We start from the raw sequence: 18145 nt of genomic DNA, 5'->3' as shown, positions 1-18145 counted from the left end.
AAAAACTTTGGAGCCATCACTGGAAAACAATATTTCTGCTATGTTCATGAACTGTGTACAAATGGGACATTGTATTTTATTTTATTATTTTTTTTGGTTTGCTTATAAACTACTCTAAATAAAAATAATTCTCTTCTGGAAATGGATGGAATGTATATTTGGACAAGTACAAAACCATTTTAAATGCTCGCTAAATACAAGGAACATCTTGCTATAAAAATAACAGACCCTCCCACCCCCTGTCCCCTCTTTACATTTCTAGTTACAAAATGGTACAGTCATTTCAGGTTCCTAAACGTGAAACAAGAAGTGAGGGTGGTATTACGTACATACAAAACATTTAGATATTGACATCTATAATAACCGTATACATTCAGAGCAACCAAGCGCCTTGATCTTGTTATTTTTAACACTAAACAGGACTGAAAAATCAGGAAATAAAAAGGGAAAATGCTGTTTCTTCTTTTTGTCTTTTTTTTTTTTTTTTTTGGCATTCACTCCAGAAAGAACAAACTTCCACCAATTCACAATTAAAATAGTTGGGAGGGTCAAGATTAATTTCAGATGGAAAACTCATCCGTTGACTTTCCATTCAAACTCCACAACGCCTTTCATTCCTCTCATCTCCTCTGTTTCTCTCTTTGAAATACAGCTTATGCTCAGAAAGCTTTTATTTATTAATTTTTTTTTTTTTTTTTTTTCTCCACAGAACAGAAGTGCCAGGGAAGATAAAGCGCTGGGAGCTGCTCCTGCCTGGTGGGTGGCAGCTGCGCAGCAGAGGGCACCCTTGGCCCTCGCTCGGCGCCCCCAGCTGCTGCACCCGCAGTCAAAAGCCCACCTGGCTCCCCTGCCAGCTGCGGAGCTATCAATTAGTTCAGGTAAGGGCTTGTCTGAAGGAAAGGACTGCTTGTCTTGGATCAATTGTCCCTATTCAAAAAGTCTGCTAAAACACCTCCACCTTCATTTTCCCTTTCCCCTAAAATATTTCCTTATGTTGGTGTTTGCTGCTGCTTGAACTGAATTGATTTCTATCTGTCAGACCGGTTGCCCCATATATGCTCAAACGCTGCATCTGTAAACCAAACGAGCCTGTTTGCACTCAGTGCTCCTCAGTGAAGCAGCAGCCCTGCTTACGAAGTGGTTGGGTTCCCCTGAATCTGCCCGAAGCCCAGGGCCTGCCTCTTCCTCAGCCCCCACGCTGAGCCGTACTGCAGGACATTTATCCGTGAGCCCTTCTACGCTATCAGGGTGATGCACGGGGCGCACCCGAAGGCGCTGATCCTCTGCACTGCGGCTGCCTCCCTCCGGCTGGGCGCTACACGAGGTCAGTGTGAAGTTACCAGAGAGGTGCGAGGGTAGGATCTGCACAGCCTTAGTTTGATCCCACTGTTTCCCTTCCCTGCAGCCAAGGCTCACGTTAGCGCAATCCTTCGTGCCTGGGGCTGGCAAGGAACAGGCTGGTTTTCTCTGCCGCTTCAGTCCTGCAAAACGGATGCATCACAAGAGCAAACCAAGTCCTCCTGCTTCTGTTTGGACTCGTCCTGGCCCACAGCTTTAGCAGACCAGTAACTTTCAACCTACAACTGGGCTCTACAAGAACAATGGGTTAAAAAAAAAAAAAAAAATCTCCATTATTGCTAGTGAATTAGAAGGCCATAAATGACTATCGGTTTTCTTGGTTTGCACAGACTGTAAACTCGCACTCCTGGCTTATTTCACACTCTATGCTCATCAGCTTTCTATGGACAATGACCAGGAAGGAACAAGCCTCTTACAAACACAACCTGGGAGCTGCCCGCTGCCCAGGCTGAAAGGCATCTCCTGCTGCTGAACATAACCTGTGTCGTTGTTTCAGTACAGACCAATCATCAGAACAAGGGCTTGCAGCCTAGAGATTATCCATGAAGGCTCGTGCCCTCATCTTTGCTCATTAAGCACTGAATCCCCTCAAGGGGCTGCAGCATACATTCAAAGGAAAAAGTTTGTAAGGCAAAAAAATGGAAAATTCATATGATGACTGCACTCCAGGTTTAACCAGAATGGGAAATGTAACATGTTTTACAGAAAATCTGTCACTGTGTACTGATGACTAAAAGCACGTAGAGGTGTTAAGTGATCTGCAGATACCTGCCATTGCAATTCTTCTGTAGGCAAACATCTTCTGAGCTCAACATTTTTCAAGTTGGACAAGTGTTTCTTTTTATTTAGCAAAGGGGAAAAGAGGGTGGATTAACAGGTGCAACAACAAAGACTTCGGATCACAAAATGCATATTCCTTGTGAAACATTGAATTCTGAGCTAGATCTGTCTCCAGTGCTTGGGTTCATTTTGTTAACAAAGTAAGGAGGTATCACAAACTGGGCATTCAGCAAGAGACAAAGTATGGACTTTCTTGCAACAGCATTCTCTGGATCTGACCCAGACATCACTAAATTAAAGCAGTGAGATCCTAGGGACCTCTCATAGTATACGATCTCAGTATTTTTTTTCAAGTTACTTCTATAAAGCCTTTTTCTTTATTGCCTGCTTCTCTCACATATGGAAACACTCTAAAAATGGCAGCAGCTTCTGTTTTCACTACAATGCAGTTTCCATAGCTGTATCAATGTACTTGTATATGTGTATGTGGAATCTTAATTCTATAGACTGCTTAAAGAACAAACTGCACGCTACCATTGTCCCTGTCCTGTTTTTGAGGCTTTGATGCAGTTGGGAAAAAAACAAACCTCAAACTCTCAGCAAGTGCCAGACCTGTGCCTGCAGCAGAATGGGTGAGCTGAGGAAGGGAAGCAGCAGAGCTGGTGCCTTGCACATCCACACGCACACATGAGGTTGGTTTTGAGCACAAAACTCTGCCCATGCTACTTTTTACATCTTCTACCTATTGAACGGGCCTTTGGGAAAGCAGTTCAATGAAACCCATGAAAACCAAAGGGAACTCAGGCTCTGCCTGTCCAGCTTTCCTCCTGCAACCCAGCCAGAGTGAAGACAAGCTGGCGCTTTTTCCGCACTGTGCTCACCAACGGGAAATAAGAGAAAAGAGCCTCAGGTGACAGGAACAGGAAGAGTTTACAGAGACACACAATGAGCCTAGTGACAAGAACATTTCTCAGAGCTGTGCTTCCTTCTGGCCACCAGCCCCATGCAGGAGGCGTCCCCCATCCCAGCTGTGCTGTCCGGGCAGCGGCTGCTGCAGCAAAGCCATCCACATCACGGCATGAGTGTGCAGAATTACGCACCTGAACATTTTTTTTTTTTTCCCCCTCCTGGCTGCATGCTAAAGGCTGCTCTCTGTTCTGAGCAGGCAGGGCTGTGCCCACAGCATCTGAATCCCACCTATTTAATGCCAGAGCCCTGGTGTGGCGGGCAGCAGTACAGAGGAATCACAAAACGTTCAGGAAGGGACCAATCGTGCCCAAACCTGCTGATGAGGAGATTTAGTTTTACCCTAAGAGGAATCACAGGGGAAGGATTCACATAGGCAAAACTGCATGGGCATGAGGGTCTGCAGAGTTAAGGCTTTCGCATGTCTTACAAACATACCTCTGGGGTCTTAATATTCATGAAGCACCTCAAATTGCCAAGGCATTTCACAGGTTATGTATACAAAGGACATTTGGGCCAGGACCTGCTTTAGGAAAACATTTCCATTTGACCCAGTCTTAAATATGCTATAGAAGACCTGTTGAAAATAACGTGATTTCAGAGCAAGTCCAACATCAGCCTTAAGTGCTTTTCTGAACAAGGACGGATTAAAACATTTACTTAAGTGCTTTCCTAAGTTCTGCCCTCAGCGCTGTGTAACCTGGCCTTGCACTTGTTATCACATAACAGCACTCACAGCTACACAACACCTGAGGAGAGAGACAGAAACATCTTTCCTGAGCAAAACTGCAGAATTTGGAAAACAAAAGCTGGAAGTCTCCTGACCCAGATTTGCTAGGATGACTCTTCTGAAAGACCATAATCTGGTGGTGCACAAAATCATCTCACCCAGCCTAGCACTCCGTCCCTGGCCAGCCTTGGCCCCTTAAGGACCAGGTCTAGGATGGGATACTTACAACAACAGCATGCAGAGTGTGATCCCTCTCCAAAACCCTTTCCCAGCTTCTAGAGATATGGGGAGGGTCGTAGTTACAGTCTGTGTGCTGTCCTGTTGCGCACAGCTCCCTTTAAGGATTTTGCCTGCAAATGACCCACTTCAGCATCACCTCCTGCCTTGCTTTTTTTTTTTGCTTTTTTTTTTTTTTTTCCCTCCAGCCTCTTGTGCAAACGCAGACCTCGCTTGCTCTGCTGTGCTGTGGGGGACTCCGTCAGTTTGTCCATTAAGTTAATTCAGCTTGTAAAACAAAATGAAGACTTTGTGACAGGTCCTCTGCAACCCAAATGATTCAGCCAGGAGTTCTGTTTGCATGCTGGGTGCCGCGGGCGGATGTTAGAGGATCACTGACAACTTGGACATCGTGTTCGTGATGTTCCTGTGACATGTAGCACCCAGGCTCCAGCGCTAGGGAAGAAACTGTGCCGGTGTGTGTTCTTTCCGTAGGGAGCCCTGACTGGGTATATAACCAGCTTCTCTTTCCCCTGAAGTCACTCGCAATGAATTTCCCTCCTATGTGGAGGGCCAGTATGAGGTATAAGCACCACTTAAATCCTACTTCAGCATTACTTCCAGAGCTTAAGTGGAGCTGATGTGATCGGTACCTTGTCTGAACTCTTGTGAAGGGGTAAATTTCAGCATCGGTTCCCCTGACAGTGTGGGCCTTTCCCAGAGTGGCAGGGAACAGAGGAGGTATTAAAGAATAAGGAAAATGTGATAACAGAACCACAACGATTGGCGAGAGTGACTCAGCCGCGCCCTCCGGAACAGTCTCTAACTTCCTTTTTACAACAGATTTCCAGCTGCTTGCATCTCTCTAATTAAAAAGAGATGTTCTTTTGAATGGCATATAAAAATGTAACAGCACATGTCTGGATCATGGTTTTGAAGCCTCAAACATACCCCGCAATTTAGGGACTAAGAACATCACAAAAAACAAGCTATAAAATGAACTGAACCAAAAGTATGGAGGATAATTCTTCCTTCTTCCTGTAATAAAAATGCAAGTTGTCCAAAATGTTGGGGATGGTTCTAACTGCATTTGTTCCTGAATAAGCTCTGATAAAATGAATTTTGGGTGGGAGCTGTTTTCCACAGCTAATGAATAAATCCACAAGGAAGATTAAATATAGCAAGAACGCTAACAGTTGCGTTTTGAGATGCTGCTGTGACTCAAGCGAAGATGTTTGACCTCTCCATGAAATTTCGATATAAGACAAATCATTGATTCTGCTGACCTACTCGGGAGCCAGTAATGTGATTCAAATCATCTGACTGTCAACAGAAAGCATTTACTCTTGTAAAACAGTTAGCTAAGAGTGCTTTTTCACAGTTGAATATTTTGAAAAATGAAATCATAGGTTGAACAAGTAAAAAAAAGCTTTTTTTCCTGGAAAGCATAATTCAGTATGGACTAATAATAATCACAGATCATTATTATTTAGACATTTTGATTTGCGTTACTTCTCCTTATTTACAAATTCCTTCCTCCCTACCCAAAATGTTTTGGTATACATACTTATATAAATTGCAAGTATTCTGTTATGCTTGCAGCAATGTTAACAGGGACTCTGGACGGCAATGAACCACCTGAACTCTTGTGTTGGGTAACAAGCAGGCAAAAGCTGCAGTTAAAAAAAAAAAAAAAAAAAAAAAAAGGAGAAACGCAGAAAGAAAAAAAAAAAAAAACAAAAACAAAGCGGTAAGTAAACATTTCATCCAGCTGCCTCCTGCTTCATCAACAACTTCTGACACTGATATCAGCATCTCCAGACCCCTTCTAAGAACATTTTTTTTGTCTGCATAACGCACAGCTGTTAACAAGCACCCTCTGGAAATCCCTCAGACACTCTTCCATCTGATCTACTGGTCAGATCTGGTCTGCAAAATTAAGCAAAGATGCGATGTTACACTAGATCTTCTGCTGTAGCCCTGTAACTTGAAGGAAGGCTGTCAATGTACTGACCGCTACTGGTAGTATACATCTAGCATAGGGTGAAGCTTAATGCTTTTCTTTCCTTCCCTCCACACTGCACCATACTTGTCTCAAATAGAGCTCTATGTAAAAGTCAACATAATGCTGTTTTAAACCAAATCTCTGCAATCTTTGTTATTTCAGAGCTCTCTTACAGATAAAGGCCTTCAGAATACACAGTTTCAAAGGCTCCACTTAATGAAAGCAGGCTTCACATTATTACAGGGTGCTGGTGCACCATCCTTCTGAAGCCCTGTGTACTTCATGAAGAAGCAACAGGCAATGACACGTCCTGGAGTTGGATCACGAAGTGACCAGTGAACTGGAATTCAGGTTTCTGGATTGAACTCTTGAAAAAGCTGGGCGTCAGTCAACAAAAACGGGTGTGTCTATCCATAACAAACTATAAACAAACAAATGTAACAAACGTACGTCTTTTCCCCCCCCAAAAAAAAAGGAAACAAAAACCCGAGCAAACAAGTGTAGAAAACACTCAAGCTGTCATTTCAGTTGCGTATTTATGAGCCATGAAGAGTTACATGACTGCTCTCAAGCACGTGGGTAAACTGGAAGTGTTCATCTCCCATGTGAACAAACCAAACGTATGTAAGATGACGGAACTGCATCCAGGCAGACACAACTGTTGCTATTGCTTTTCGTGACCATCTCAGAATGGAGTGTGCAGGAGTGACAGTGCTCTGGAGGCATGTGCATGACTGGTCCAAATCCTAGGAAGCTGACTCGGTCCCTCCCTGTGACCCTCCCCTGTAGTTTAGTGTCGGAGCTCTGTTTGTTTTTCAAGACTTCACCTCTTCGCAGTCTTGATCAGTAGAAAGCTCCACATCGGAGAGTCCAACCTCCATTGCCATAATCAGTGAAATATCTGAATCACTGCTGACTGCTGGCTCCTGTTCATCTGTGAGGGTAGAAAAGACAGGAAAAAGGCATTATGTTCGCATCTTGCTTACATGTCAAAGGATTACCATTTTTCAGGTTTGCAGATAGGACCCAAAGGCAGATCCAGGTTCCTCCACAGCTGAGGTTGTGCTCAGTTTCCAAACTTTGCTCTTACTCAATATCTAAAACATTTCAAAAACATCACAAATTTGACCCCATCTGTAGAGAGAAACATGATGACAAGGAGCCTGGATGAGTAGTACTTTCTGCCCTTCCTCATCCTCCCAGGGCTCTCCGTTCAGGCCTTTCATCCCCATGACCTTCCTCTCACACACCTGCACACTTCCCTCACCTTCTTCCCCCTCCCCGACCTGCCATCATCCTACTCTTTCCCCCAGAGGCAACAAGGTAAGGACAAAGTCATGGGCACAGTGGAATGGGTTGGTCATCAGGAAAATTTCTATTCGGAAAAAAATCTGCCCAGACCCTCACTAGGTGATAAATTATGTTCTCAGAGGCTTTCACAAGGTTGCTAGGCAAATTGCTGGAAGGACCAACATGGGGATCATTAGTTCTGTCCCAGCACATGAGACCAGGCCACCTCTGGTGCCTTCTCTCTCATTTTCAGGCCCCTTTTCTGCCCACCCTCTGCTTTGATTTCCAGGCACCTTGCAGGTTCCTGATCCAGTCCAAACGGACCTACCTTAATCCGCCACGATCCCAAATACAGAAAGAATCAGATTATTGACTTTTGTGAAACTGAAAATCCCATCAAAACTACAAGTGTGGGAGGAATAACTTATTTTTGTTTTGATCCTGCAGCGCTTACTCTGTATGTATTTAGTAGCAGATAAAAGCAACAGATTTTAAAGGACTAAAAGCTAATTTTATTTCAAGAACACTCAAGAGAAGCAGAGTGCATTGGATCTCTGGGGAGATTTTCAAAGGCACAAAAATCACCTGGGTGGCTGAGTCCCTGAGAGAAGAAGTTGATGGTTTCTGTGTTCAAGCGGTTTAATTACAACGATGGTACTTACACCGTAACAATACAAGGTATTAAAATCTGTGGCAGTTTTTCCTTTGCATATTTATTTTTCAGACAATAGAAGCAGAGCTTGACTGATGCTAAAAAGTCTAGAAGTTGAATATCTAAAAAATAACAAATATGAAAGATTACAGGGAAGCCAGGAAAACAATAACTCCTCACAGTTTACGTATTTACTTGAAGTTAAGTGAGCACAATTAGTCTTCTCTCAAGAGCTACATGATTTTTAAGTCAGTTCCAGAGAAAAAGCATTTATTTATTTGTGCTGTGATTAGACCTCATGTTCTGGAGAGAAAGCTTCAGTGAGGTCTGCATTATTCAAACTGAAAGAACCAGCGTGTTCCTTTAGAACCCTCCCCATTTTCCACCCTGGATTATTTTTATACTTTCTTGATTGCAAGATAAATAATTAATACACACAGCCTCTCTGCAACTGTGCATTTTTTCCCCCATCAATATGGCAGTAGCAAAACGCTTCAAGGCATTGCTTCAGACTATAAATATTTCTCCTGGGGGTGGAGTAGGTCCTTACAAACAATGGTACGTCACGCAGACCTCAGTGGGCTCCAATGACATGGAACCGTTGGGTGAACTGCTAGACCCAAGAGTGCAGAAGTGCAACACCACAGCCTAGAGCACCGAGTGCAGTGGTCACAGCTCCCTGAGTCAGAACCATCTGGTTCCAGACCACTGGAACCAGCTGTGATGAACTGGAATTTGTCAGTATAACTAATACAATTCTTAAAAAACAATGACAATAGTGGTTTAAATGTTGACCCAAGAGAAAGTTGACATTCTCCTGACAGCGTCCCCAAGGCATGGCAATGTTAAATAGCTGCTCAGAGTGTTTAGAGAGAAAGGTGATTCTCATCTGAATGAGAGCTGTGCAGGAAAGAATGGGCTGAATGGTGGGAGCGAGCCACGTGCATGCTGAATGGGCAGTCCGAGTGGCCAACACCAAGTGTCAGAGAGCCAAGGGAGAAGTGTTTGTGGTGCTGAAATGTTATTACAAGATCTGCCATTCCTTCCAGGGCTGCACAGCAGAAAAAGATCTCAACTGCCTTCAAAATGGACAGAACAAAGCAGATCTACAGCTTGCCTACCAACTTTCTAACCCACCTACGTACAGAAGCACAAGCTTTTCAAAATAGCAAACTTGAATTTTACATTAAAAACTTTATATAATTACTGCAATTCTTCCTTCTTAGTCCTACAGGCTCTGCAGTTTATTTTCTTTGTGACTGAAGTGCAGGTCAGTAAGAAAAACGAACAAAGGATCCTAAAAATGTCCATGTGCTGGCATTGCTTCTCCAGTTCTGCAGAAGCGCCCAGAAATGTGGACGCTCCATCTCCCTTGCTTGCTAACAGTACAGTTGTTCAACATCCTAAAGCTGCAGCCCGCTGCTTCAGCAGAGCGAGGAGAAAAACTTGGACATCACCACTCCTCACTCCTTTCCCTTCTGCAGAATCAACGCTGACATTTCTTTGGCAGATGCAGGCAAGACAAGGAAATTAATGCATCCCTCAGCATTACGTGCTCGGTCCTGTAAATAGAGTCCTACTACCGACCGCAACACGCACATGATGGATCTCAGGGAGGCTGCTGAGGTTACACCATCTGCTGGGATCTTTGGGTGCAGATCTGGCTGCAAGTCTTCAAACTGCTCTGCTCTGCCTCCCCCACACAGCACAGGCTTTCTAGACCGGTGAGAGGGTTTTTGTTGGCCAGCTGCTCAGTAACGTGAGCCAGCACAGTTAGGGACCTTTGTTAAAGGTAAGCAAACTACAAGTGCCAGGAGCTTGGCCTGCACTTTGCATCCCTGGCTTTTAGCTCCCATTTACATTGACAAAGCTTACACAGTCGCACAGCTTCTCCAGAGCATGCCTGCCTCACTGTTGAGAACTTTTATCACATTTTTACTAGTTTTGTAAAATTTATTGTCTGTCTTAGAGCTCTGAAGTAAGGTGAGGATCTCAACTTTTTCAGTGAAGGTCTCAGCTTTCACTTAAAAATAAATAAATCTTGAGAAGCAAAAAGGAATTTATTTATTTATTTTTTAATTCCAAATATTTACACATTTTTATTTTGTATCACTTGTGATTTTGGATGTTTAATATTGACAGCCCTGCCTAATAACAAATACTATATAATACTTCCACCGTGTTTTATAGCATTTCATGCCACAGGCATAAAGCCTTTTGCTTAATGAAGCAAAAGGCACATCCCAATCTGCTTCTCAGCCTGAGTGCTAGCGCCTACAGCCAGCAACTGTAGACCTCCCTGCCACATTCCTCTCGTGTCAGCGAAACGCAATACACCGCAGCATGCTGCCTACTTCCAGACAGACTTTTTCCACTTACTTACATTCCTTGACACACATTCATTTGAGAGAGGCACAATAAAGCAAACTCTTTCTCTAGTCAGTGTTACTTCAAACTTATTTTTGCTAACACGGGAAGAATGTTACCCCATGGATGTGGAACTGCCCTATGCAACAGTAGTAAAGCCTCACTTGCTGCAAAGTTCATTAAGGAATGTTTATATTGGAGTATAACTGCAATCGAACAAGGATGAAAATAGCTAATTACCCGGGTGCTTTAAAACAGTAAGACTTCACACTAGTGATGGTTATCTACTGCTGCTGCTACTCCTAACGCTGAGTAAGTGTGTAGCTGTCACAGACTAATGAATATGCCAAAAGAAAAAAGTTAGGCTGTAGTTTCTAAGAATTTGACACTGTTTGCAAGAGTCTTGGGAAGGACTTAAGCATTCAGCACTGAGTGAAAAGTGCATTTACAAAAATGCCACATGCTGCACGTAAACATACAGGCATTAGCACAAACCGAGATGTAATTGTAATGACCTAAGCAAGGATGAGGAGTAAAACTGTGGTGGGTTTTGCACTCACTGAGACCTCACTCCTGCTCCCCACTGCGCTCCTTCCAAAGAGGCTGCATCTGACTGCACTCTGACATCCCTAGGACATGGGCTGTGCAGTGGGGCTCTCCTAAAATTGCTCTTCCTTGCCCCAGATGCTGAGATTCCCTACATGCTCACAGGGCTGGTAAAGCTGCAGAACCCGCTGGCTGGGCTGAGAGGTCTGCAATCAATCTGCATCCAGGAAATCGACAGAAAAAAAAAATACAATAAAATGTTATTCAGCTAAAGCCGCTCAGCATTGAATGCTTGTAAGGTTTGCCTAAGATGACAGACTTCTTTCCTCCTCTAGACCTCCAGGTAGCTCTCTGCTATTACATCCTTTGGGGAGTAAGGGAAGTATTGATTATTACATGTCAAATGAGAGCTGTCACCAAATGTGTAATTCATCTACTGAAAGTGTAACTAAAGGCAGCAATCTCCTATTCTTGTGGATTAAAAACATGGGCCACAGCAATGAACTATTCAGCTGGGAGTCAGCCTCCCTTCCCTCATCTATTATCAGCGCTCCGCGAACTAATTCAGCATACTAAGAGCTCAGTCTTGCGCTGCATGCAATTAAACCACTGCACAGAGCGGTGCAGCTGCTAATGATTTTCTTCATCTTATGTCAGGAACCAGAGAGCACGAAAAAGCTGCTATCGTGCTACTGACTGAGGTGTAACCTATTTGCCTATCTTTGAAGCTCAGCATTTAGCTCAGTCTTATTTCTCCCCAGACCTTCCCTTCCTGACAGTAGATGCCCAGCTTTGAGGAGAAATGAACAATTATTGATTTCTTCATCTAATTAAATACTTTGAAAAAAATATATTATTAGTTATTACCTCATCTCTAGGTGGCTGAAATTGCAGAACAGACAATGGGACTCCAAAACCTGGTTCTGACAATAAATATACGGCAAAAAATTGGCTTTATTTCATTACTCATTTCACACTTTCACTACTGTGAAATATATCCAATTTCATACCACTTCATCTTCTGAAGGTAGAACCAAGCCAATTCACACAATCTTGGGTGACAGGTATGCCCTCAGGTATAGAAAAATATCTAAAATTTACGTGGTGGCATAAACCTTATCCTAGTCCGGTGCTCGCTTCTATTAAAAAAACATTGTCCCCAGTCAGATGTGTCTCGAAGCATTTTGCTCCAGAAGAAAACAGGAATGTGACCATCAGCTGGAGCTCTGAGGACACGAGAAGAAAATACATCCAGGGTCAGTAGAGGCATCGATAAGGGACCTTTACAAAAACAGATTCTGGTCAGGACAACGCCACAGTGACCTGCCAAGGCAAGCAGTGTTTTTCAGACTTTGCTTCCAGTGTAACAACCCGAACACGCTATCCATCACATTTGAGTTATGACAGGACAGAGGAGACATTTCTAGAGCCCTCATTTTTCTTTGCCCAAGCACGCACTTCACTATTACAGAGCTTATTGCTCCCCCTCAGTGCGACCTTGCCACAGCATCGCTTTGCTGCTTATGATCCACAAGAAAAAGAGCACGGTCCTATTAAGTTAGCACCTCAAATGGCAACTAGTTCCACAACAGTACCAATCATACTTCTTTTATTGCTACAACCGTCTTCTGTAAAAACACTATTGATTCTTAAAATTATTCTCGAATTAATCATCCAACACTTTTTATTGGATCATTTTATAAAATAAGTGCCAAATTCCTTCCATATCATCCTGATAATCATAACACTTTAGATCAGGCCATAACAGCACCAACAAAACAACTGAAATAAAAGGCACTAAAAATGCCTATAAAATCTCTAATGCAAAAGAAGCAGTGGGAATATGTTTGAGTGGAGAGGGTTATAAAAAACCTGTTACTAACACGGTTCTTTTGTACACAGAGGCTAATAAAATGGATGAAGAAGTCTGGCTGGCTGCAGCTGAGAACATAGTCCTGGGGAAGTGTTTTATTGGTATTCCCTAGCACTGCAGACAAACTTATCTGCACAGCAAGGGGAAAAGTACTTGAGCATAGTAAGTCTTCTTGGAAGAAAAGGTTAGAGTCTGTTCCACAGACAACAAGCCAGAGCTCTGTGACTGTACTAATGGCAACATTGCTTCATCCTGAGGATAATGCAGACAGCATCTGAAGAACATTGCGAAGACTATCCAAACATCAGCACACCAGAAAGAACCAAACGCTGTGACCTGGCAAGATTCAGTAAGAAATCGTTTCAAGAATGTGTTTAACTGGATCTAAGCAGCTGAGGGCCTTCATAGGTGGGCCTGGACATGACATAAAACACAAATATCATTTGCAAAGCCAACTTGTGTTGTGTTAATGAGTGAAAGGGTAACAAGCTTTCTTTAATCTTTCCATAGGAGATACATCTTTGGAGAAAATACAGCATCTTCTCATGGAAAACAGCCAAAGATGCAGTTCCTCATCTTCAAACACCCTGTGGTATGAAGGGGTAGCATCGCCATCATTCTAGAAATGAGCTACTGAGAGGGAGAAGCGTCACTGTTCAAAGTATTCACCAACTCTGGGTGCCCAAACGAAACATGCTACAACTGATTTTCAGCTACAGCATTAACCTGCACATTGTATGCCCCAGGCATATCTTCTGCGACCTTCAGGTACAGCTGTAAGTACTCAGCACTTCTGGAAATCATATCCAGGTATCTCAAGTCAAGCATCAAAACAAACAAAAAAAGGTGGGCGGCACGTTATTAGTAATGTAACCAATTTTCTGAAGCCTAAATTTGGAACATGTTATACTTTGGCAATAAACTTTAATACCAGTTACCTGAGGAGACATCTTGTGTGTTGGCAAGACCAGGAAACTCACTTTAATAAACAGCATGGAAAGTATCACCACCCAAATGTTCTATCCAAAAAGGGCAAATAAATAAATAAATAAATACAGATGATATAAAACACATGGAACAGATAGCAAACACATTTGCTTCCTAGCTCAGCAAACAGGGCAGAACATATACCAGATGTTATTGCATGGTGACACTTGGACCTGATAGGCTGGAAAATACATATTTTTTTCATTTTATAAATGTATATACATTTTAATGAGCACATACTACCTCTCTGGAATTTTGTCTGTGAATCAATATACAAGTCTTTGAAATTCACAGCACATAGTAAAATCATTTTAGGAGTCAACACTTTGATTTGTCTTCTGCCTATAAGAAACTGGCTGACATTTTGGGAACTCTTGATCAGCTGTCTCAGGGGGGAGCTGCCAGCCCTCTTTGTGGTACAATGAACATGCCTCTTCCAAGTATGGCATGAGAAAACCTAGAATTTTTGCTTCTGGTATGCTTTCCTCTTTCTCCTTACTCTTACGGGTCATGCTCATTATGTTCCTGCCCTTGGACCAGCAGGGAAACTCCTTCTGTGGCCTAGTTACCGCAATATCATTTTCTCTCTCCTCATGCCTTGGGTCTTTCCTCTTGTCGCTTGGAAACTCAGTCAAAATATAATAAGAGAAATTATCTGAATAGTTGATGCAGTCATCGCACTAAGGTCCCTTGCACTGCCCTCTATTCTCTCATACCAGCTAATCCCCATGTTTGATTGCCAGACAAGACCCATGCTGCTTCCTTTGCAGCAGGGTGTCCAGCCTCTTAAACCTTTTTCAAAGCTGCTTTTCCCTTCCTCCTTGAACCTTCCTGCTGTCTGGAAGGTGAGAGCAGCAGTGGGATGCTGCTGCACGCCCTTCTTACCATTTACCACCAGACACTGTCAGTGCCAACATGCCACACCAGCTGTAACTCTGGTCAGGAGAGCATGTTCATCTGATGACCACGGTAAATTTTAGAAATAAATGTTAAAAATAATTATTATTTAGAACACATTAAATTATTCAGGCATTGATTCAAAATCAGAAAATAAGATCTCTCATAAAAAAGATTCAGAAATACCAAAGAACTGTGCTGCAACCACATGGCAGTTTTGATCTTAAGGACCTTAGTGATTTAAAGGTTTTCAATCGTGAAAGATTTTAGCTGCTTTTGGTAACATCCTGACATCTCCTACACTTCTCTAAGAATCTTAAGAAACATTAAATTAAATTTTCCATTTCACGTTAAACAAAAAGCCTAATTCAACTCTTGACCAAATTACAATAAGTCTCTTAGGCCCAGACTGAACTATACTCCCTATTATCACACACTCCCAAGCACTGCTATGAATACATCATGTGCAGGCATTATTCTTTGATCATTTCTGTTACTCTTCTGTTTCATTTCTCTGCATGCAGACCTAGTTTCTGAGGTAGCTGAACTATAGCTTTGTGTACCGGCAGCATGGCAGATCCGAGCAGCGAGGCCCAGCTCCCCTGCCTTAGTTTGCCCTCCTGACATCTACCCTGAAGTCAGCCCTGCCATTCCTTTGGTTGGCCAGGAAGTTAATTTACAAAAAATGGCTGAAAAATAACTTAAAGAAAGGTTTTCTAGGTTAGCAGCTGAAGAGGCTGGCTCAGTCACAGGGCAAGTATTGCAGCCAACTTCAGGAGAGAAGCATCCTGAGGTAGAGACAGGAAGGGGCGCTCCCTGCCTTTCAACATCTGCAGGCTGTCCCTGCTGCACCACGATGCTGAACCTATAAACTGCCAGGTGAGCCCTGGAGACCACTTTTTTACTTCGTTTCTTGGCAGCTGCTGAATGACCAGGGCTCCTCGGTGATGCTGCAAAACAAACAGCATTAAGTGATGAAGTTAAAAATGATCATGCTTGTTCATGTCAATAGGACGTAAGAAATATTGCAAGGACTTTTCCAGTAGCTGAGGTGAGAAGTGTGCAACACCAGCACGTGTTACATGCTCTATGTCCTATTGGCAGGCTGGCATAATAAAGGGACGTTACATACAAGAAGCATAATCACACAATCTAACTGTATATCACAGTTTCCGTGGGCTATATACTGGTGACTGCTGCTGTCACTGAACTTTTCTGTTTATATTTTAAGAGCACATGTCAGCAGTGCACTCTGCTTCCTGCAAGCCTGAAAGCAGAAGGAAATTACAGTCTGACTCAGACGCATAATGCACTAGATTCAATGAACAAGCACCTAATGGTAAGAGAAACTTCAGTTCTGTTCTTTTCTTAACGAGCACAAGGAGGAAACATCCTTTCAGAATGATATAGAGACATCCTGGCCAACGCCACACAAATCCCACACCACAGAGGTATTGCAGTCCCCCCAGGCACAATACAACATCAAAGCAAAAGGCTCAATGTGAGCTAGGGGTTTCCAAAACCTTTTTCTTGGTCTGATCGTGACCTCTCCTTGGGGAACTCCTTGGCAGCTGTGGCTGCACAGAGCTGAGGTCGTTCCTTCTCATTGCTGGTCCCTACTGAGCACACCTGCACAGCAGCTCTGCTGTGCTCTGCTGCTCTGTGCCCTGCTCCTGGCTGGAAGGAGTGAGGGAAGGGATGCTCGCCCCACGGGCACCCTCCTCCCTGCTGCAGCAGCTGAAGAGCCTGTCCCAGAGCACCTGTAGAGATGGGTGTTGGCTGGGGCTCCGCAGCATCTGCTGGTCCAGATGGACCTGGGGGAAATTGCAGCCTATTGCTACGAGCTGTGCCCAATGGTTTCGGCACTGCTGGATCCTGCAAAGACAGCCAGAGCCATGGCACGCCTGGGAATGCCACCTCTGGCACTCGGGAACGCGAGAAGCAGGGTTTAGTGCCTGGAGAAGCAAACCAAAGGCACAAGACTACGGCATCAAAGGGGACCTGCAGAGCCAGATCTGGTGAGGCTGTTTTAAGCGAGATCAGTTTATTGCAGCTTTTCTTCAAGGACACCAGAAGCTTCTCACTCTCACTTCAGCTCATGTACAAGGTGGCTACTAGCCAGCAAAAATCTGCATGGGGGCAATTAATTGTGAGAACCTGTTGTCAAACGTAGGCTGCTGTGACAAGCAGAAAAAAAACATTTCTGCTTAATCACCATGAACTGCTTCCTCAACTACAAGTATGCACACAGCTGTAAGAGAAAACAACAGCTTGCTTTAAAGTGAACTCCTGTTAATTCTCGAATGAGGGGGTTCAACAAGCTCATGTGAGTCTGGCTGAGCTTGCTCACCATGGCAGCACGTGTGCAATTTTCAAATCTGCCTCTTTAAATACCATTTACTGCATAAGCTCTCCAAAACGTGAGGCCACTAGCAAACCATCACACTGATGAATCATAGACTGAACTTTCAAGAGCAGTTACAACAAACAGCCCTGTGCAAAGGCATCACAGAAATGGCTGTGCATGTATATTAGAGGATTTAATGAGAAAACACACACAAGGAGATTGCTGAAAAGCCCAGCAGTGGTGGGGTTACTTGAACAAAATGCATGCACATCATCTTTCCTACTGTCTCTCCTGCCTTCTTTCCAACAGGTTCCACCTGGGATCTCAGGACATTTCCAGGATAAAGGGACAAGTCATTACCCCAGCACTTCTCAGGCTCATGAATTTTGTGTGTGTCAGTACAGATTGCTTTCTCACCATCCATGTTGGTGATGATGATCCTTGGCTGAAATTTCAATCCATTAGAAACGTCCATAATAAAAACTCCACCCAGGGATGTCTTCTCATTAAATATGAAAAAATCCACATGGTAATGAAGCCAAAAGAGAAAAAAAAGCACCAACAAAACACAGTCATGGTGGAAGAACCAATGTATGGGATGTCATCTTTACTCCTACGCAAAATACAGCTTTTAGCAGTGTAAGTTGTACCTTAAGGGGAAAGAGTCTTCTTTCCTGCCTAGTATAAGGGAACAACACGCCTGAGAATGGGGCTGGCTCTGCTGCAGCAACAGCTCCAGTGCCTAAGGCAGGGCACAGCTGTGGGACTGCTCTGCCTGCCAAGTCTGGGCAGATTAGGATGGCATTCAGTGGGCATCCGCCCACAAGGTCCAGCACCTCTGCCTACCCAAGGGCTGCCAACAAACAGCAGACACACACAGGGACTGTAACATTTTGTGTCACGCTTCCTCTGCTGCTGCCTTTTCCTCTGACACCACGCAGTGAAAGCAGTGTTTTGCCTTCCACCAGCCACACGTGGACTTGCAGGATTTGACCATCTCCAGTCCCCACCATGTGCTCATGCCCCTGTAGGACTGTCAGACACATGCCCCCAAAACACTGGGACACATTTGACCAAAGTATTTTGCTCAGGTTAAAGACCAATTCTGTAAGTCCATAAAAATGGAGAAC

The 18145-nt window shown here is 43.7% G+C and overlaps 1 protein-coding gene across 1 annotated transcript in view; it reads right to left on the bottom strand.

Moving 5' to 3' along the window:
* Positions 1 to 370: 370 nt before the first annotated feature.
* Positions 371 to 18145, bottom strand: part of RNF150 (ring finger protein 150) — a gene marked incomplete at its 5' end in the record, with an annotated part of 120065 nt that continues 102290 nt past the window's right edge. Inside the window, one exon of the mRNA XM_084286851.1 lies at positions 371 to 6990. Within this exon, the coding sequence (XP_084142977.1) occupies positions 6872 to 6990 (119 nt within the window). The 3' untranslated portion in view covers positions 371 to 6871. The remainder of the gene's footprint in view (positions 6991 to 18145) is intronic.

The sequence above is a fragment of the Netta rufina genome, assembly GCF_964035555.1.
Source record: "Netta rufina genome assembly, chromosome: 4".
Lineage (NCBI taxonomy): Eukaryota > Metazoa > Chordata > Aves > Anseriformes > Anatidae > Netta > Netta rufina.
The sequence above is the reverse complement of the archived record's forward strand: the minus strand, read 5'-3'. Positions and strand labels throughout refer to the sequence as shown.